The sequence below is a fragment of the Amborella trichopoda genome, chromosome 3 (genome assembly GCF_054954075.1).
Source record: "Amborella trichopoda isolate Santa Cruz 75 chromosome 3, AtrichopodaSantaCruz75HAP2 v2.0, whole genome shotgun sequence".
Taxonomy (NCBI): Eukaryota; Viridiplantae; Streptophyta; class Magnoliopsida; order Amborellales; family Amborellaceae; genus Amborella; species Amborella trichopoda.
The window spans coordinates 3,880,047-3,902,616 of NC_142338.1; the positions used below are offsets into that span (position 1 = coordinate 3,880,047).

At 36.6% G+C, this 22,570-nt stretch overlaps 1 protein-coding gene across 4 annotated transcripts; it reads right to left on the reverse strand.

Annotated features, from left to right (window-relative positions):
- Positions 1-7,170: 7,170 nt before the first annotated feature.
- Positions 7,171-22,512, reverse strand: LOC18439837 (CDK5RAP3 protein homolog). 4 transcript variants are annotated; one of them, XM_088862902.1, is made up of 10 exons: positions 22,374-22,512; positions 22,126-22,260; positions 19,003-19,097; positions 18,805-18,899; positions 18,529-18,654; positions 18,250-18,399; positions 17,335-17,910; positions 14,555-14,763; positions 8,909-9,041; positions 7,171-7,682 (listed from the first exon to the last, which is right to left on the reverse strand). In XM_088862902.1, exons 6-10 carry the CDS (start codon positions 18,382-18,384, stop codon positions 7,560-7,562), a joined length of 1,176 nt encoding a protein of 391 aa, XP_088719028.1. In that variant the 5' UTR covers positions 18,385-18,399; positions 18,529-18,654; positions 18,805-18,899; positions 19,003-19,097; positions 22,126-22,260; positions 22,374-22,512; the 3' UTR covers positions 7,171-7,559. The 4 variants fall into 4 exon arrangements, with proteins under 4 accessions (XP_088719028.1, XP_006850057.1, XP_088719029.1 ...); XM_006849994.4 differs by having other exon boundaries at positions 18,529-18,664; XM_088862904.1 differs by lacking the exons at positions 7,171-7,682; positions 8,909-9,041; positions 14,555-14,763; positions 17,335-17,910 and adding an exon at positions 18,038-18,151 and having other exon boundaries at positions 18,529-18,664.
- Positions 22,513-22,570: the final 58 nt, after the last annotated feature.

Consider the following 22,570-nt stretch of genomic DNA (forward strand, 5'->3'; position numbering starts at 1 on the left):
GCGGAATTCTACTTTTGATTCTACTTTGGTGGAATTCTAATGAATGTGGATTGCCATTTTTTCTTTCTTTTTATTTAGTTGAGGTGTAGGAATCTGAGAGATATAGTGTTGCTTAGTGGGGATGACAGGTATCTACCCGTTTTTTAATTAGTAAATAAAAAGACTACCCTTTTTCTTTTTTCTTTTTTTTTTTTGTAATTTAGTGGGGATGACAAGTATCTACGCGTTTTACCCTTCTTCCTTTCTGTTTTTTTGTCATTTAGTGGGGATGACAGGTATCTACCCGTTTTTTAATTAGTTAATAGTTTTCAAAACTGTCAAAGGAAATGGAACCCACTAAAGAATTTTAAAGAGAGAAATGAACTTTTGAAAAAATAATTGTACCCCACACAGATTTATGGTGCTTCTTGTATTGTATATATAATGCTGATACAATAGTATAATACACACTTTCTTAACTTATTGAAGACAGTATACAATGTCCTATCTTGTGTCATTCTCCTCTCAAAAAAAAAGAGTGATACACTTTCCTTTCTTGTCACTTTCTTATCTTGTTCGAATTTTGTTTCTATTACTCCCCCTCAAACTCGATTGAGAATGCATTTGAATCACAAGTTTGAAGAAAAGATCTCGAAAAACACCTCGTGGCACATGCTTGGTGAAGATATCAGCTATTTGATTGCGAGAGGAAACAAATCGAGTGATAAGCAATCCAAGAGCAATTTTTTCACTTACAAATGATAGTCTAACTCAATGTGCTTTGTCAATTTCACTGCTTAACGTCAATTTCTAATCACCAAGGCCCAAAAATGAAAAGACTATCATTCTTCCCTTTTTTTTTGTAATTTAGTGGGGATGACAAGTATCTACCCGTTTTTTAATTAGTAAATAGTTTTCAAAACTGTCAAAGGAAATGGAACCCACTAAAGAATTTTAAAGAAATAAATAAACTTTTGAAAAAATAATTGTGCCCCACACAGATTTATGGTAGTTCTTGCATTGTATATATATAATGGTGATACAATAGTATAATACACACTTTCTTAACTTGTTGAAGACAATATATACTTTCCTAACTTATGTCTTCTCCTCTCAAAAAGAAAGAGTAATACACTTTCCTATCTTGTTCAAATTTTATTTCTATTATTCCCCCTCAAACTCTGTTGAGAATGCATTCGAATCATAAGTTTGAAGCAAAGATCTCGACAAACATCTCATGGCAAATGCTCGGTGAAGATATCAGATATTTGATTGCGAGATAAAACAAATCGAGTGATAAGCAATCCAAGAGCAACTTTTTCACGTACAAATTGATAGTCTAACTCAATGTACTTTGTCCGTGCATGAAAAACAAGGGTAAATGTTAAATAAATAGCACTAATATTTTCACAAAAAAGTGTTGGTGGCTGAGGAAGAGGCACCTCAATATCCCGAAAAATAAAAGAAAGTCATGTCAATTATGCAGTAGTGAATGTCATAGATCGGTATTCCGCTTCAGCATTTGAACGAGCCACAATCGATTGTTTCTTAGCACTCCAAGATATGTAGTTGGAACCAAGATAGGTGTAGAAACCAGTGGTTGAATGGTGAGTGTTTGGACACTCAACCCAGTTTGCATCGGATGAAGCATATACTCAAGGGAATTATCAGATAAGATTCTGATACCGCATAATTGTGTACCATTGAGATAATGAATAATCCGCTTCGCTGCCTGAAATTGTGCAATTATAGGGGCATGCATAAATTGACACACTGTATTAACACTATAAAAAAGGTCAAATACTGTTATGGTAATGTATTGGAGTGCACCAACAATGCTCTAATAGGGATGGATCATGAAATGGATTAGAATTCTTATGAATATTATTCTTTATTGCTATTGGTATTGAAAGAAATTTGGCACCGAGCATCTGATCATGATCAAAAAGATCCTGAGCATATTTGCTTTGCCATAGAAAAATTCCACCTGAAAAATAAGATACCTTTATTCCAAGAAAGTAATGAAGAGGTCCAAGATCTTTCATTACAAATTTCATTCCAAGTTGGGAAATGAACCACTCTAGAAAATCCGAATTATCACCGGCAACAATAATCTCATCAACATAAAGGAGATGGATAATAATTCCTTGAGTAGTGTGAGAAACAAATATAGATGAATCAGCTATACTGCAATAAAAACCCAATGATAATAAATAGATACTAAATATATCAAACCAGGCCCGTGGTACTTACTTGAGACCATATAAAGCTTTTCTTAATTTATAGACATAATTTGGGTATTTTGAGCTTATAAATCCAAAGGTTATTCCATGAATACAGGTTCTTTAAGAAAGCCATGCAGTAAAGCATTTTTCACATCAAACTGTTTGATATGCCAATGGCCCACAATAGCTATGGTGAGCTCAATCCAAATATTAGCATGCTTAACAACAGGACTAAATATTTCAGATAAATCAATTTTAGCAACCTGAATATATCCTTTAGCAACTATTCTGGCATTAAGTCTCTCTAGACTACCATCAGACTTTGATCTAATCTTATAAACCCAACGACAGCCAGCAATATTTATACCTGGAAGATGTGGAACTAGCTCCCAAGTGGAGTTAACATGTAAGGCTTCAATTTCTTCTTCTATTGGTAGTTTTAGGTTCAGAAGGGATAACGTCAAAAGCATGAGGACTTGAGATTGCTATCATGGATGGGAGAATCCAAGGTTTTCGAGTAACATCTTGAGATCTTATTATCATGTAATGGCGAGGATGCTCAAAGGCTGATAAAAAATTAGAGTGGTTGGTTGCTTGAGTGGTAGCATTTTCGTCACGATGATTGTGTGTTACATCATCCTGGATATCTTAGATTGGTGTTGCAGCGGTGATATCCCCCTCTATAAGAGAAGTTGGAGAGCTATCATCAATGATGGCCAAAGTAGGACCAAAGGGACTAGATACATCAAGGGCGTCATGTATGGGTGATTTATGTGGAGGTGATGAATTAGAAGAGGAAGCAGTCAATATGTCAGACTGACCATTCTACACAGGTGGATAGCTCCCCCTGAACCAGAGCAATATCAAACAAAGAATTGGGGTTAGCATAAGGATATAAATACAACATGTTTAGAGATATAGACTCGTCCTGTGGGTGAATGTAGATATCTGCAGCCCTTATGCTAGATATTATAGCCCAACAATACACATGGAAGAGGGCGATGACATAATTTATCTGCAGCATAGTCTCGAAGGTATAGAAAACATCGACAACCAAAGACCCATAGTGAATAATAGTCTGATAAGCAACCAAACAACAAAGAATATGATGAATCCATTTGCAAATTGCCTAAGGGAATCCTGTTTATTACAAAGACTACAGTATGAAAAACTTCAACCCAAAACCGTTTGGAAATTCATGCATGAAACATCATTATAAGATTCAATTTTATAATATTTCAATATTTTCTTTCAGCTATTCCGTTTGTTCAAGTGTTCCCAGACATCATAATTGTTGCACAAAGCTATTCTCAATAAATGAGCAATGAATTCTTTCTTAACAAAGTCCATCACATTGAAAAATTCGAATTCGTTTCTCAAATTCCCTTTCAACCATGCGATGAAATTTTACAAATGCAAAGAAAAAATTCAAATGTTTTTTTCAAATGATAAATCCAAAAAAAACGAGTGTAATCATCCATCCACAAACATCACATAATTATGTTACCCTTGATTAGATAAAACGGAAGTAAGACCCTATAAATGTAAATGAATATTAAAAAGAGGTTCTATAGAGGCCTTATCAGTACTACTAAACGGAAGTTTGCAACAAGCACAAACAAAATGAGATTTATTTCATGCATCAATATTAATCCATTGTTTACATTCTAAGTAACGGCCTACTTTATTTTGAGGATGTCTGAGTCGTTGATGTCGCACATCTTCTGATGTTATCTTATTTTCATTAGAAAATAAAGCTTCTTTCACATTAATAAGTACATAAAGTTCGTATTTTCTACTCCCATGGGCTAAAATTCTCCATGTGCTCATTTCCTTAATAAAAAAACCATTTGTTGAGAACTCAAAAATACAAGGAAAATCTGTTGTAAACTAGCTAACAAATAATAAATAATTTTTCATCTTTGGCACCAAAAGAACATTAAAAATATTCAATTTTTCAGATCTGATATCAATATTTGCATCACCAACATGTGAAATAGTCAGCTGCTCTTCATTGCCAACCATGACCGTATCTCTACCACTATAAAGGCGAAGGTTTTACCGTTTACTTGGTTCTTCTATCATATGAGTTGAGGCACCAGTGTTTGAGAACCATTCTGAGTCTTGGGATTTTGCTATAGTCACTGCAACCAAAGCTTGAAGAATGTCTTTTTCTTGGTACATATGATTGAATCGGTACCAGCACTTTGATGCCGTATATCCAAATTTTTCACAAATTTGACATTTTTTCTGCATTGTCTGAGCTGATTGTGGCATTTGTGATTCTTGTTGGAACCTTTGATTCACGTATTGCATAGATGTACCACCACTTTCTTGGTTTATCTTAGGCACTCCATGTCCCCCATTATTGTTCTGGTATGTTTGAGCAAATCAACGCCCCCGATAATCGAAAAACTGTTGATCACCAAAGTTATGTCTGCCTCTATCTCTGTTAGGTCCATAATTTCTCTGTTGTCCAATAAGAGCCATATTTTGATTTAGATATGAGTGTTCTATAGAGACATGAGGCCAATTTCTAATCCCTGTGATCCAGCCTTTAAGAAACCAGTCGGACTTTAACCATGATTTGTAGTCTGGGTTTTTTATTTCACTCTTACCATCACTAGAGGAAATCTTTTGAGTTGTTGTTGGGCAATTACCATTAATAAATCGAGAAAGTTCTTGACTCTCAATCGGTGATAGCATTTAGGTTTCCCACAATAAATAGTTGTTTTGTATCAAATTAATTGACACAAAATTTCCTATGTTAGCGTGGAGAGATATGGATATTTGGATATTGGAGTGTCCATTGGATCCAAGGGATCTTTGAGGATTAGTGAATGGTACACAACGGAACTTCAATTTACTAAAGATAGAATGGGTTTTAGTGGGCGTTGGAAGGCTTCTTCTTTTTTCTTTATTTTTTTTTTTTTTGAAAGAAGACGTGAGAAAGATAAAAGACATAAGAGGGTAACGGCTTGAAGGTTTTTCTGTTTGAAAAAGTGAGAGAATATTATGGTTAAAGAGGATGTAAAAAAAAAAGTGGGACGTGAGATAGATGGAGGTAATGGCTTGAATTAAAGAGTTTGGAAGAAGGAATGAGAGCACTTGAAGGTAAGGATTGATGGCATGAAGGGGATGGCTTACGAAGAAAACAAGACCTGAAAACAAAAAACAAATACCGTGAGTGAAGGTTGCTGGTTGAAGCGCCGAGGAAAGAAAAATATCGTTAGTGAAAGTTGCTGGTTGAAGCGCCGAGGAAAGAAAAATATCGTGAAAGAAATGAATTTTTGAAAAAATAATTGTACCCCTTACAGATTAATAGTGGTGCTTGCATTGTATATATACTGATGATATAAGAGTATAATATACAATTTTTTTAACTTGTTGAAGATAATATATATTTTCCTATCTTATGTCATTCTTCTCTTAAAAAAAAAAAATAATACACTTTCCTATCTTATTTGAATTTTGTTTCTATTAGCCGGAGCCCTTAATTTCCCTCTATCTACAAGCCAAATGACAATTGTTAGGAGGTCGACAATTGTTAGGAGGTCCCATGGGGCTAAATTATTCATTTGTTTCTACAAGTCAAAACATTAGTTAGGGGAAATTCATATGCCCCAAAACACTCAATGGTGTTTATTAGACTCTAAGATCAAACTCTCGGGAAAACAAAAATGGATTTACCGCTCAAAATTTTACCCTAAATCGAAATCAGTTCTATAGCTAAATTTGGAATGTCTATTTTGATGGATCTCATTATGCTGGAATTTTGAAACAAAAAAAATTCACCTTTTTTTTAAATCGATCTATGGATGCAATAAATGTTTCAATAGAAAGTTTATGCCACGCTCATTCCCCTAACTGTGAGAACATACGTAAGATTTGATCCCATAGGACCACCATATTCGCTCCCATTAAAGTTAAAACAAAAATAGCATGCGAGGAAAAGGAAGATATTATCTTAAGTAAATGGGATTGTTTAGGGGAGATTAGTTATCTTTTTATACATGATGGTCAAAATCATTTTCACTCTTTAAATATCAAATTGGATTGTCTAGGGTGTCATGAAATTCGAGAATTATTTTTTAAAAAAACTATGTCTATTCAATGACACTCTTATAACTACTCATTTTGTAATTTAAAAGACAAGAATGATTGTGACCTCCATATATAAAAAAATAAATAGTCCCTTTTATAGATAATCTCCTAGTAAATAAAAAATAATGCACGATCTAAGACCCATGCAGCCCCTCAGGTTTTTGTATGAGTTCATTGAAACCAGAAGAGGATCCATGCAACCCCTCAGGTTTTTGTACGAGTTCATTGAAACCAGGAGAGGTTGTTGAACGTTAAATTGTGTTCACATATATCTCATTTAAGAGTCTTTAAGGGAAAAAAAAACAAAGAAAATAAATTCCCACAAGGAAATTGACCTCCCATTTTCAGCGCAGACGCAAGCACAAACATGTCTCAATTCTAAGCTGCTGCAATTGACAGTTCGACATGCATCAAATCTGGATTCTAGGTGGCATTTTTATTTTTTATTTTCTGACGCGACAATGGTGGTGGGAATGAAGGACGGGACGTTATGCTCAGACATCAGCACTAGGTAGCATCCTTTAAAACTAACATTTTGGATGCACCTGTCGTTTATTAAATCAATGTCAAAATTCTATATTTTTAAAAGATTTCAAAACCCCCTCAATTGAAAATAAAATAACTTTCAGCATGCTAACAGAGGCCCTAATTTAAGGGTGAACAAGGCTGCATTTTCAGTAAAGAATTAACATTTTGTGCATATTATTATTAGGCAAAAGAAACACACCAATGTTAAGAATTAGATTATCTTTCAATCCCATCCAAAGTTTGAATCTTAATGGATCGAGAGTAAACTAGTCAATCATGACTGAGCAGGTACCATATATCCCTTCATTCAACCAAACGATCAGTAAGTAAGACATCATCTAAATGACATCCATCCCTTCATTCAACCAAAGATACTGAGACATCATCTAAATGAATCATGTTCCTGGATTTCAACATATTAACTTGAACTTTATGAGTTGCATCCATTTTCCAGCAAAATAAGATAAAATCAAAACTTCAATTTTGGATTTCAGCTGAAAATTTCTAATGTGACGGTTGCTTTGGAAAGTGAAGCTGAGAGTCGAATCTGAAGCCTGCTGATTTGTACGAGAACCAAAACACTAGGTCATGGTGTTGATCCCTGCTGTTATCTAGATTTTTCAATCCTCAAGGAGGTTTGCCAAATTTCCAATTAGTCTTAATCAAATCGTTCCACTTTATTCCAAATTTCGAATCAGTCTCGAGTCCTGATCGGTCGACAGTTCAGATGCTACTCAATATGGTGTTGATTTCTCCAATGATATTAACAGGCCTTCCATCAAACATGGATGACAGCGTTGTTTCACACAGTTTCTTCAACTCCCTGGTTTTCAACAGCATTGCTTCCTACAAAGGAGATGAAAATTTTCTTGAATAACCATGAACACCAAATGTTATATATCCATGGAAAGAACCATATTCCTGATCATCAATGGTAGAAGCACAAATTTAAAATGCATACTCAATGTGTTTTTTGATGTTTCAGGTTCATGTATGAAATGAAAGACTTGACTTACCAGGAATACAAATAAGTGCAATGAGAAACACAAACTTCCTCAATACCATGCCCGTATCAAATAGGAAAGTATATAACAAGGACAGTTTACCTTTGGTCGAAAAAGATCACAATCACCCCAATATATCAGATGTGAAATAGGACGGCTGGGGGTGTTCCATTGGCGGTACCCAAAGTCTGAGCAAATTTTTCTCAAACGTTGTGTGAAGTAGTGACACATGTGACGATAGATTTCCCACAAAAATGAACATACTGACTGTGGTAGTTTATTATTTTCTTGTGAAACCAAAACACATAGGCTTTAAAGTTTTTTTTTCAGAATTTTTTTTTCTAAATATTAGATGACACTCACCAAGTCTGATTTCTCATTATTTCAGCATGGGGCTCATCAGAACCCCACACCAAGCCCAAGTTTCAAGACATTGTATTAAAAACAAACCATAAAGCTGTCGCGAATATGACACCAATGCCAAGACAAACACGAGACTAAAACCAGCTTCTATCTACCAGTCATAATGTTGAAGATAGTCCGGAAAAAAGAACTAGCTGAAGGCTAGGTGTTCAAGATGGTAGGGCATGGGCATTACAATATAACATCTTGAATTCTATTTCTACCATGTGTATGGGACCCCTTCCCCCTTGAACAAACCCAAAGGGTAACAAAAAACCCACCCCCAAAAAAACAAAAACAAAAAACCAAAAACACTCAAAAAAAATAGGAAAATATACGGAAGAAAAATGATAAACAACACAAAATATATATAAACAAATACAATAAAAATGTTTTCAAAAATAGTAGAAAGCTTAAAGATCATCCTCTCAAAAATAAATAAGAAGAAATAGAATAATCATAAAGAATCACGACAACCTAAAAAGTACATACAAAGTTAATTATCAATCAATTATAATTGATTTGTTCAAAGATTAAATCAATAAATATCAGGTATAATAAATTTTAATCAATTATATATACCCCCGAAGCTGGGGTGTTCTAGGCTCGTGAGTCGGGCAAGAGGAAGTCGACTTGCCTAGTTGACAAACACTGGAATGAACTCACCTGCTTGGGCCATGACAAAGAAAGCATGTTGTTCAGCTCCATACGTCTAGCTGACAAATCCTTTAAGCTCTCTTTCAGCTTCACTTCATGGCTCTTCCTTTGTTCCAACATGGACACTAATCTGTCTAGGAATCTGAAAAGTCAACAAGAAACATAATATAAGCAACATGGCCCAATCACATTTGCAAAAGTAAACAGACACATGAGGTACGTTTTGCTTGGCCTTCCAGCTTTGAATAAGCAGAAAATACTGCAACAATACATGCCAGGCCATGATGTGAATGACTTGCATTGAACACAGCACTTACTTTGATGAGCAGACATAGAAAACCTAGAATTTGTGTAAATTATAGAAGAACATCACATGCCTTTTGGTTCAAGCATTAAGAAACCAATTTTATATGAGGGAGGTTTCAGGGTTGAAAATGAAAATAAAAATTAACCTACAGTAGTTCTATACGTATTATGTGCATGTGTGTGTAAGCACAAACATTAAGATATATAAGAACTTAAGATGTATAAGAACTAAAACCAGTATTTCCTTGGCGTTAAGAAGCACCCATACCTCAACACCCTCAGCAGAAATGGCTTTAAATGGGAGACTATATCTGTTCCAAAGGGTTCATTCCTATATGTTTCAAAAGCTCCATCCGCCAAGTGAGAGACTAAAGTGGAAGAATGCAGGTATGAAGTAAGAAAAGGGAAACGGATCATGGTACGGGGGGATGTGATTGTTACAAGGAGAAAGGGGGAACTCAAGGCCTCTCTACTGGGAAGATTTGAACCAACTATAAGAGTTATAAACCTTGCTGACGTTACCAAATGGGCTGGAAGGCTTGGAACACACTGCTTCCAGTTGGTGTAAGGTATCTTGAGAATGGTGTCTACCTCATCAAGTCTCCATCTGAGATCCAGAGGACATGTTCTTATTTCTTAGGGAGCGGCGACCAGGCATGGAAGCACAGCCCGAAGCACACTGATCTGGCTTGGAATCATAATTATTCCTCTGCATGCCAAGGTCAGATCTACTTTTCTTGTGATAGGTCCACTAGATGGCATGGTGAAAGATAATAAATATAGCTGTAATGTCATGGAGACCAGAATCTCAGTTGAGGTGCCTGAAAGAAAACAGTACCCTGAGCAGGTCAACATGGACGTGCCAGGTGACCTACTCTCTGTATCAATAAATTGATTATGACGGGACACCTAATCAAAGACCAGATCCCCTGAGGATGACGTTCAATTCAATGAAAAGTTTCAGGTTCTACCCCAAATAAAGGAGAATAAAAAACCAGATGAAAATACAGTGGAATCTCATACTTCAGATATGACGAAACGGCGGCATGGCAGAAAGGGGAAGCAAGAGCGAAGGCAGCAAAGAAGGGCTGCTATAAGGAAGAAAAAAGGATCACGGAAGGGTAGAAAAGGGGGAATAGTTTCTAAAGAAAATGAGAAACTTAGACAAATTTCATCAAGTCACAGAGAAAGGAATGGTTTATTGTGCATTGAAGCACCAAGCCCAAGCAACATAAAAGTGGGGCAGCCTCCTCTCTATGCTAGATCAGCAAAATCACAGCAGGAGGATGCAACTAGAGATGCTCCTAATCGAAGAGGTATGCCTGCATTAGATAAGTCTCATCCATCAGGCTGGACATTGCTGGAAACTGAAGATAAGCTGGAGGACTGGCCAAAAGATGAGCACAGAGACATGGGAGTTGTCCAGAAGGGAGAAACACAGAATAAAGAGGCAAAGGCTCCACCAATTGTTCATGTGGCTGCAGACCTGACAAATGGCGAACATAGGTTGGAACATAGTAAGGAGACCTGTCATCACATGAGTGACAGTGAGGGCACCTGGTACGTGTTAAAGAGTAGCACACACTTGAGACATGAGGGTCCCATGAAATAGCTATCACTCGGGTTCAAAAAAGAAGCAGATGTGGTGATTAACGAATACTGCAAAATACTTGTGTAGTTTATATTAGCACCTGTCTCCCCAGAGTGCACCGAGCCAAGTACGAGATAGGACGAGGTCATTTTATTAGCAGGAGAACATGACCATCCCCATGATCACACGGACCAAATACTTCTCCAGCCCCCCTCCCCCAGTATGGATGCTATGAGATGAACACACATGGGAAGTAGATCCTACCCCCATAAATACAATTATATTCAATTGGGTCTCTCTTCCTCTCTTATCATTCCAAATAACTACTGCCCATATCCCTCCCTATGAATTTTCAGAAACAAACTACCAGCTAGAGGGTAACATTGAGAATTCCTACTCAAGGGTATTTTGAAAGGTTGAGCAAAAGGAAGGCATGGTACCCTCTCTTTCAAAATCATGTCCAGCTAGAGGATTCTTGTTGTTGGAATTCGACGTCCTTATAAGAGGAATCGTGGGAAACGAGATTCTTGTGTTATAGGAATCTAGATTCAACCAAAATGGAATCGAGATCCCCACATACATGGAATCGAGATTCCTAGCTCTATACAATCGAACTTCCGACCTATTTGGAATCGAGATTCCCTCATTTGTGGAATTCAGATTCAGACATCTTCGAAATCTCAATTTCTAGACATTTCAAAACGACATTCATACCAGTCTGGAATTGAGATTCAACGATTGGAATCAAGACTCAAAGCAGTTTGGATTCGAGTTTCCACCCAATAGGCAATCAAGATTTGTAACCTCATTATAACCAAGCATCAAGCAAATACATGGATAGATAGAGACAAATTTAGAAGTTAGTAGGAGATTACATATTGGATCAACACAATGCATACTAAAAGAATTAAGTAGAGAACGTGAAGCACCACTTTGGTTTCTATTAGTAATTTCATGCCAAAAATATGACTACACCTTGTAGGTTGCGACTGGGTGTCTAGCACGAGTAGTTTGATGCCTTGAAAAACTTCTAAACATCACTTCTCAGAAGAAGAAAAAAAAGAAAGGGACAAAAAAAGGAAATGGTAGAATTCTGGTAAGCATTAAGTGGTATGTGCCTTTGATACCAGCGGTGAAGGTGTGGAGTATTTATTTTTTAATGTTGCAAGGGCAAGCTATTTTAATACACCAAATACCTGCGAAAGAAGTTGTGCTTGCCATTGTTACTTGCAAAAGACATTAGAATGAAACTTGTAAAGAACTTAACACCAGACTTTTCCGTTTGAATATTGATTTATGGAACCAAAAATTCGGCAATGCATTCATCGGATTATTGTTTGGAGCACACATGAACTATAGAAGATAATCATCTCTAGCTTCGGTTTCTAAATAACTCAAATCAGAATCCATAAATATTTCGGCCAATTTATAAGCCACATATTTATGCTCATAGAATATAAGTGTTTTACGGCATTACCATGAAAAAAAAAAACAGATCAAGGTTCTATGAGGGTGGAAATAAGATTAGATGCTTGATTAGTTCGTTGTTGCTTGCATCTACGAAACACGGTAATTGTTGTTCAAGAATCTGGATTCAAAAACAATCAAATTGAGTATTGTTATATGTGGAAACAAGTTTCAACAAGTGTAGAAATCAAGATTCACCAAGTGCGGAATCGAGAATCAGTAAATATTGGAAACGAGATTCTGTAAGTGTTGGAATCAATATTCCTAAAATAAGGAATCGAGATTCCAGACTTCACGGAAATAAGTTCCATGAAAGTTCTTTGTCAGAATCGCCAAATCGGGGTTCCGAATTGCAATCGCGATCTTTGGTGAGAAATTCGGGTAACTATAGGCCAAATTCATATTTCATACCTTAGAGGTGCACAAACAAACTGATTTGGACACCTGAAATGAAAGGAAACTTTTAGGTCAAATTACTGGCTAAATACCACATAAGACATGTGCTACCCTCTAATATACGTTTGATATGGGAAATCCCTGCAGCTCCCAAACATTTGTTTAATGTGTCACGAAGATGAACAATCAGTAACCACCTATTGCATTATAAGTTAGTTTGGGACATATGGGGTTGCGTGTTGAGTTTATTTTGAGTGGATTGGGTTTTCCTGCGTACAATATTGGAGCTTCTAAGAACTTGGAGAGGCACCGTTGACTCAAGCAGGTCATACCTTATGATTTTTGAGTAGCACTGCTGTTGTGTGGGGATTGTATAGAACTTTTGAAGGTAAGCATTCTAGAGTAGCCATAGTGGGGATAAGAGATATAATTACTCAGTGGGCCTATTACAGAGGAGTTTCATGGTTTAGGGGGCACAAGACAATAATGAGCAAGTGGAAGGAGGTAGTGAATAGCAAGCTCCCCGAGTCTCGGACACATTCAGCGAAAATTACCTATGCTGTGTACTGAATTTAAATTTCGGTGGAAGTGCATTTGGAAACCCGGGCCCCTCGGGCGGCAGAAATCATTAAAGATTACACAGGCCAGATTCTCCTAACGTATAAAGGGCAAGCTGGTGTTGGTGATGCTAATATGGCAACAAGTAAAGCCTTGGTTACAGGGTCAAAATTATACTTTCAAAACTCCTTAAACCCTATAATAGTGGAGGGGAACTTCTTAAAGGTTGCTTGATGGGCCTGCAAAGAAGGCCCTTATCCATGGAGATTGGATTTGTATAGGAAATCCAATAGTTATGTTATTGGAGAGAGGAGAGTTTAGAGCATACCTTCAGAGAGGTAAATACCATGGTTGATGCGCTAGCTAGAACCAGAAATAGGAGAGGCTCCATATATGTGGGATCTGACATCCTTCCCTCTTGACTCTATCCCATCTAATTTCATTCCCTTTGTCCCTGAGGTTGTCCATGTTTGTCGGCTCTTATGAGAAAATGGATGAAACCAATTTCCTCCCTAATGCTCAGAGAAAAAGGAACTCACACCAACCTAGTAGATTATTTTACTTTAACAAAAACAAGGACAACTAAGTACATCTGAATTTATGGATTAATACATAGTAGCATTGGCATAATTTTTTATCACTATCATGCTCCAACTTATATACAAGGAACCGATTACATTTTAAGAGTACACTAGGAAGGAGACCGGATAGTCTCTAAAACCAAAATATGGTCCCAAACTTGGGGCACAATAACAAGTTCTTCACAATCAATTTGCAGCAGTAAATTCTCAAGGAAGCCACTGAAGGAATGTACCTCCTGTAAATACCATCATAATATGCATAATATTACAGCCTATCACTCTTCCCTAGATTTCTAACCACGAAAACTCAAAGCTCGCTTGTTCTGCTCAAACTAAGGTCAACTTTTCACAATTCATGTAAACACTAAGGACCACAAAATGTTCCATGAAATAGAAAAATAGCACGAAGGACGAATGCATTATTCCCAAAAATCATTTTGACAATTTTTTTTTTTTTTTAAACTGGTTAACTCATTTTGAAATATTTAAAAAGAAATCCAGCAGTATCCACTTTCTTCAGCATTCACTGATGCAAAAAATCTCAAATAAAATAAATATAGACTGCAGGAAGATATATCTGTGTGATTTAAGTTGCCTACGAAAAAACCCCACACCTGAAATTAAGATCAAAATAACAATTATCAAGAGGTGAAAGATCTAGCACTAGCAAACCCCAGATTGCATCAGCAATGTTACAAACTCAGCAAACACCAGAAGAAACATAAAGAGCAGGAGAAGCAATGGATGGAGCATCACCTTTTCGAGTTGAGGATCATGATCAAATCTTGCATCTTTCTGTTGGTAAGCATTGAAATTGCCGAGGAAATCCGAGATGACATTAACTGAATGGCATCAACTGTATACTGCTGTAATACAAAAGGGCAAACTGCCTGAACATGATGTTGCAAAGATGAAGTCTCTTCACTCTTCATCTCGAACAACCTTTGACTCAGGAAACATTTAACCTGCAGAAACTACATTGGTAAGGAGCCAATAAACTGCATTTAAAGAATACAAACAGTTGAAGAAATCCACAATTTGTCAGTCAAGCATCAAAATTGAGAGGAGAAGGGGGGCGAAAGGGTTGATCACCCTAGGGTGCATTTCTAGGGCATCCACCATCCTAATTTTTAACCATTTTAGGGCATTGGCATACATTCTCTTCATCCTGGCCAACAATATAAAAAGACACACATGCATGCACACACAAGCACACATGCAAGTGTACATGTGCACAAAGACACACAGAGAAAGGAAGAGAGAAAGAGAGGGCAAGAGAAAGCACAAAATCTATTGACAATTACTAAATGACTTCTAGTTGAGCAATGCCCAAAATGTTAACTGACTTCTTATAGGGTTTGAATCAAGTTTCTATGCAAGATATAAATAGAGGACAATGATGAGTTTAAGCATACATACATACATTATATATGTGTGTGTGTGAGTGTGTGTGTATAATTCTAGAATGCACCATCGCGACGGTGATTTTAGAAACTCCTACTTCATTTAATTTAACAAGATGTTGCCCTTACAATAAAATTACGATAATTTCTTCTTTTTTTTCAAATTAGTGGGATGGTTGGGATCTTGTAGATTTTAATTTATTTTATAAATCATATAAATCTGAAAGTTGCAGCATGCGTACATCTCATCATCATGCACCCAAAAGATATAAAAGAAATAATTTCAAAATAAAATAACCGAGATACCCCTGAAATATTTGTAAGGGTGTTTTAGCCATCCTCCTATTTGAACTATTCTTTTATATTCATTTCGGTGCACCCTACTAAGGCGTGCACACTTTCAAATTTTCAGGTAAATCCGACATTAAAAAAATCATAAGTTCTGAAGTTAGAAGTTTTAGAGCTTTCACAATTGCACTCATACCCTCCATTGATTTGATGAAAAGGGAAAGATATGGTTAATTTAATTAATATATATAAGACCATTTATGTGACGAAAAACTGAGCGGCCAAGAAAACAATATATCCATAGAATGAGTGTAACTAAGATGAGGACGTTGAGATGGAACCACATACACTCACGTGTATATGTGTATATATGGGGCGAAATACTGAGCAGCCAAGAAACAACATATCCATAGAATGAGTGTAACTAAGATGAGCATGTTGAGATGGATGAGAAGCAAGGAAAAACAGGATAGAGTCCAGAATTAATACATCTAAGAGAACTTATGGGTGGCTCCAATAGGCAATAAGATGAAAGTAGAATAAGCAGTCTGGTCATGTGCAATGTCAACCTATAACAGCACCGGTTATGAAGGGCAATTTAGTTCAAGTGGAAGGCTCTAAAAAGGTAAGGAAAAGGCCCAAAAGGATATGGATGGAATTAGTGAGAAGAAATATGGTGACTTATGGTATGATTGAGGGTATGGCCCTTGATAGAGCAAAATGGCAGAACAGATTCATATAGCTGACACCAAATAGTTAGAAAAATGCTCGGATACTATAATGGTATATAAATATATTTATCTTTGGTACAAGGCGGTCATAATCAATCTTAGACATTGGATGTGAAAGCAAGTGGTTGAGACTGTCCTATCGGCCGGGCTCAAAGTCCAAAAAAAAACGAATTAAAATTTTGTGACACCCAATCTGCTAGATGTCACATAATGTCAGCTATAGATTAACATTACCTCATTGAACCAAAGGTAAATAGTATACAATCCTTGAACCATCAGATCTTGATCTAAAGGTAAAAAATGTATGTTGTTATTTGAATTTTAATCTTTTCTTTATAAATCAAATTAAGGTAAAATGTTAGGCATATATACTTGTCAGCAGCACACACCATCAAAAAAATATATATTTTCAAGAATATATAATGACCAAATTACCCCTGTCATTTTCCAGGGGTAGTTTGGCCACTTTCCAAAACCAAGGGTAATTTGGTCATTTTAAGTTATAGAAAATATTTGTTTTTACATTTTTTTGTCCGACCTAATATGAAGGACACATGCCCAAAATTTCATCTTCATCCATTTTGTAAAAGAATAAAATATATAAAAATTTAAATAGTAACATGCATTTCAAAATCTGACTGTTTGGAGCATAACCTAAATTACTATTCATTTTGGGTAACAACCCATGAAATCTATTGATAATGACTAAAATAATTTCTAGTTGAGCAATACCCGGCTTGTCATAGGGTTTATGTCAAGTTTCTATCCAGGACATAAATGGAGCAAGATAATGTGTTTAAGCATGACAGAAGTCATCTATACACAATCTTAAGGGATCAAACATAGTGGGGGAAAAAAATTAATCATATAAACTCCAAAACATTTACCAAATCCAGTACTGTACATTGGTATGCATATCCAACCAATACTCAAAATGACAAGATGCATGCATGTAACTTTTCTTCCATCAATGCATGCATGTTGTACTTTTGTTGCTTGGTTTGTGCAACAAAGCAAATAAGGGCATGGCTTAGCGTAAAACATCAAGTTGAATGAAGTAAAAATCAAGTGCATTAACAAGTACCTCAAACAAACATTCACCAAAAAAAAGTACCTCAAATAAATCATCCAAAAGCTTATTTCTATACTCTGTATCCAAAATCTGGCTTCTTTCTTCCGCATCACCCTCTGATGATGCCAACATATTTACATCAAACTGATCATCAGAGGGAACATCTTGAACTGCAGCTTCTTCAAGTATATCCATTGAAGAATTTTCAATGCTTATATCCCAACATATTTCTTCATTAGAATTCTGTAAACCAGTGTCTTCATCCAATATCTTTGGCAATTTATTTTCAGGGGGAATGGCCTTATCCATGACCTGCACCTGCAGTTCATCAGTTGCGTTCGGTATTTCATCTTTACCAACCTCACCAATAGACACCTCTGTCTCCTCAACAGTACCAATATCCCAGTCAATCTGAGAGGTCTCCACTGAAACATCCCAGTCAATTTGATCCATAGACACATCAACATCACATAATTGGTTTCCATCCACAGAGTAAGATGATTTTGTTTTGGACGAAACCTCAGAGGATGCTAAAGCCTCGTGACGCACAGAAATGTTAAGAGAAGGAGGGTTTGCATAAAGGTTCGTCAAATTTGGCAGCACAACACCTGCTGTTTTCTGTATAAATCAATTGACATAAGCAAAAAATGATTAACAATGTAACCCCATGGACTTTGGAGAAATCAGTTGAAACATTGCAAACTATTAATATTAAGTTCGGCAATGGTGAGAGAGTGGAACCCACCAGAACAGGCATGTGCACGTTGGTGGGTTGTGGTTCTCTCCAACACCATCAATAAGTCCACTCTTTATTTATATCACACTTACCCTCATCCCAGAAAACAATAAACCGCATTAGCTGCAATATGCACCATTTTCAGGCAGTCTAGGTCCCAGGTTATTAATGAAAAATTGAAGAATTATTTCATTCAACAGTTAGGATAGCAGCATGCATACCTCTTTTTCTGTATGAGCAACTGCCACAAAATTCTTGTAATATTCGATAGCTTGCAAGACAGAGTCATCATTCAAAACTTCCAAGATCTTCCTGAATGTGGCTGGAAGAGACTTTGCAGTCTCAACAAGTTCCATTCTCACATTTATCCCCTGGAAAAGAAAAATACTAAGGATACAAAAAAATATTTTTTCTCTCTAATGTAATGACAATTAAGCAAGTATGAATGACAGATATCCTCTAAAGCAACCAAAGTTCAATAGAGGGTTATGGATCCCTACCTGCAATCCAAGCTCTTGACAAGCATCTGCATACTTTGCCGCAGATATATTTGCAGTTCTTTTAATATCGGCTTCTTTGCGTTCCAAATCTGCTAGTTGTTGCCGAACTTTCTGTACCTGCTTTTTCTGATAAGGGCTTCAAATGATAGAGCACAAAGGTCAACATTCATGGAAATGGAATAAATGAATATGGAACTTCTAAGTCTTCAAAATACTACAGAGAATCTTGATGATAACAAAGTTGGTGAGCACAAACTACTCGAAGGAATGACATACATCTCATAATTGACGTTTTGAACCATAATTTGAGCAGCTTCCCCAAGAAAAATATAGTCTTTTTCAAAAGCTCGCACTATGGACTCCCATTCGCCCTGCCGATAAATGACAACAACATTATACCAAAAACATTCAACAAGCAATGCTTATATATATATATATATATATATATATATACATAAAAGACAGAGAGCTTACAGCAGAACCAGATAGTCGACCAAATATATTCCGTGTTTGCGGTGTTGATCTTAGCAGTATCTCGTATATTTTCTTTGCTTCCAAGTATCCAATTGCTGACAAAAGTATAGGCACTATTAGAAGAAGTTCTTCTATCAAATACCAGAGCTACAATCTAATTGAAATCAATTCTTCCCAGGCACTTCCAAGTTCAAAATAAAAAACAAGGAAGGTCAGTATGCTTTCAAAATAATTTTTAGATTCATTGTAGAATCCAAATATGCCATCATATTTTCAAAAATCTAGCCCAGTTTAGATATGTACATGCTATTGTCAAGAAGGAATCAACCAATCATGGTGATTACTTATAATATCCATTCAATGAATTAAAACTCAGACCAGGACTTGCCCATTCTGGAATTTTAATTGACTAAGCCAAAGTGGAATCCAGGTATTCTAGCCCTCGTTGGAACTTGGGACCAGGCCAGGTAGACAATGGCCAAGCCAACATTGAGCAGTGCCCAAGTTTATCAAAGCCAGGAAAAGAATTAGCTAAGTCCCAACAGAAACAATGCTAGACTGTCGGAGTTTGAGAGAGTGAGCTTAACCTAACATCTTGAGGGTCCAATAGAGAGGGACTTCTACAGAGAGAATTGCTTCAACCAATCCCATTTTGAAAGAGATTAAAGCCTTGACTCCACCCTGGGGAATGAAATTCTCAACCTAAGGGAGTGTGATCAATACACTAGGATTAGGAGACTACCAAGAACCCAAGAGGCCAAGTTCAAGAATGACTGGACCCACGCTTCCATCAAATCGTCAAACCAAGTGGAGGCTAAGGAAAGTGCACAACCCCCTTACCCCTATATTGCAAGGTAAACAAGATTATAGAACTTGTTGGGTATAACTTTGTGCTTCCTTTACTTGAATTTATTCTTTGTTCTGAAATTTGCAGGTCAATCAGAGATATCTCCCTGCCATAATGTAGGAGAGTGTAAATCAAAACTTGGGGTCAAGTCCTGAACCCTATGCATATATTTAAATTTCTTTTGATCTAAAGTTTATGCGTGTTCTCTGGTTGAATTGAAGTATGGGATCTCAAAGTTCCTTCAAAAAACACCATCCACGCACACAACGTGCAACTCAAAAATCAGTCCAACCAAGTTGCATGGCTAGTCGAATACATGTAAGAATAGATCTTGTCTCAGCTGTACTAAACTCTTAGAAGTCTAGTAGAGAGGAAACTGCCAAACTTGTCATCCTTAAATGAAAAGAATCCTCAAAACCTGAAGGGCCCAGGTTTCCCTAAAAATCCATCAAAATAGGAGTTTCAAAATGCCCATTGGAGGTCTAGTCCATCTCCCTCCCTAGCAAGGCTTCATTGGGCAGGATAAAGTATAACCACATTTCTTCAAACACTTAAAAGATCCAGCACTTCAAAAATATGGAATCCAGACCAAATTAGTGCCCATAAGATATGCATTCTACTTATCTTCTCCTTCACAGCATCAAAAGATGCACTTTCATGCACAAAAGCTCACTCATCCCTCTTCCTTCATAAGCTCTAACCAATGGCTAAGGAGGAAAGCTTTCAAAGAGTCTTACCTCTCTCTGGTAGATGAAGAAAGTTCATCCATGTACTAGCCCAGAGACTGATTGAGGCCTGCCCAATGAAATCCACAAGCCTTGATCATCAAAGGCCATGGAGCACTTGCCCCAGGACCATGTCCTTGTTTTCCTCACATATGTAAAATCTATGTGTATCCCAAAAGATATCCAAGTTCTATTACCCACCGAAAACCCAATACCTCCGATAAAATCCACCCACCAGCCTCATCACCCTCCATATAGCAGAGGGACTATAACTCTTGCAATGAACCCCACACACCAATCTAAAGTCTCTTCACCGTATCTGCTCTTAACGACCTCCATACATGAGCCCCCTTCCTCTTCCCTTTGCTTCAACCATCATTTATGCACCCAGCACTGCCTTTTTAATGTCTTTTAGCCTTTTGAGATCTAAGTTTCCCATAGTTTTCAGTAAATAACAGAACTTGCGACCCTTACTGCCTCCTTGGCAAAGGAATTCTCTCTGCAAATTTTCTAATTTAAGGCACCATGTTTTTTTCAAGAGTAATTTAAGGCACCATGTTTTGCTTGTAAAACTAAACAGTGGTCTCTAACCCCCTTATCTCATTCTTACTCAAAAAAAAAAAAAAAACAAACCTTTATCTCATTCAATATGACGCTTAGGGTTGCCAACTTCGTCCCTTCTGCATCTAGTTTTTCATGTGCGCTTCTGTTGTGGGTGAACCGGTGAAGGATCTTGTTTTGTTTGGTTTTATATTTTAAAGCACTGATCATAGGTTCTCTTTTCAACAAAGTATCCACAATCTAAAAAATATATGTTTCTCCCACTAGAAGAAGACAGAGAAGATTCGCTCGAATAGGGCATTGGAAACTTTACCAACTAAAATTTGAAGAAACGGACCTAACTATAACTACAGCCTATAGGTGAATGAATTCCTAAAGCAAGCCTAAAATCACCCCATAAACACCAAAGCTCAATAAACTCACAAGCTTAGACACACCCCTTAAATTCAAAGTTCCTTATAATCAATCAAAGAATCACTTCAAAATGAAGAAGTGTCTCCAGCAATCCACTATAGAAAGTGAAATGAGCTAACTAGCAAAATAGTGAAACAATCAGTGAGAGCTCTTATAAGCCCTCCGAAACTACCCAGTCAATGAAAAGGCACCCATTGATGTTTACACTGACACACTACCAAATTTTACGAGAGAACAGCTAACATGTGGCATGAGACAGACTTTACATAGTCAAAATTAAAAACAAAATGAATCTCCTATAGTATATTAACCATGGAAATAGATAAAAGTGATCCAAAACATCCTACTTCACAAGACAAATAAACTAACAGATTAACAATTAATGGGATATGAATATTAAAATGAAAGAATAAGACTATGAACCACGAAATCAAACAACTAATCAAAATAAAAACAAACAGAAAGTGTGCCATTCTCATAATATAAACGAATATAGAACTTTGCCGTTCGTACAATCACAAAACAAACGAATAAAACTTCTAAACCTCAACTATATCCAAATTCCCATGAACTTACAATCTGAATCTAGGGTTTGGAAATAGGTATCTAAATCCTTAGGCAGCGATGCAAAGGAAGATGAAATCTGTTTATGATTCGAGCTCAGCCGTTTACGCCAATCTCCCGGAATCTTCTTTCTATCGACGAGCCATTCTTCAAGGCAAAAATAAAATTTTATAGTAATTCATCTGAGAAAGGTTTCATTAAAAAAAACAACAACTCCATGAATTTAGGGTTCAGAAAGTGGGAAATTTGAGTTTGAGTACCTCCAAGACGAGAGAAAGCAATATCGATCGGAAGATTGCGGATTTCAGCTTGATCTTGCATTTTTTAGCCGATTAAAGCTAGTAGGATCATCGACTATACGGAGAGAAGATTGAGAAAGACAACTGACTAAAAATGCGAACAAGAGATTTTGGCTTTACCATGTCATCGTATATAAGGTAAAAAGGCCCCCTGATCG

Bases quoted from the DNA above. Each gene is read 5' to 3' on its own strand.
- LOC18439837 (XM_006849994.4), bottom strand. From the start codon at position 22,434: ATGCAAGATCAAGCTGAAATCCGCAATCTTCCGATCGATATTGCTTTC. The intron at 18,665-18,804 runs GTATGTCATTCC...TATCATTTGAAG, and splicing joins CAAAACGTCAATTATGAGAT to CCCTTATCAGAAAAAGCAGG. The intron at 14,764-17,334 runs GTACTTTTTTTT...TAGTTTCTGCAG, and splicing joins TTTTGGATGATTTATTTGAG to GTTAAATGTTTCCTGAGTCA.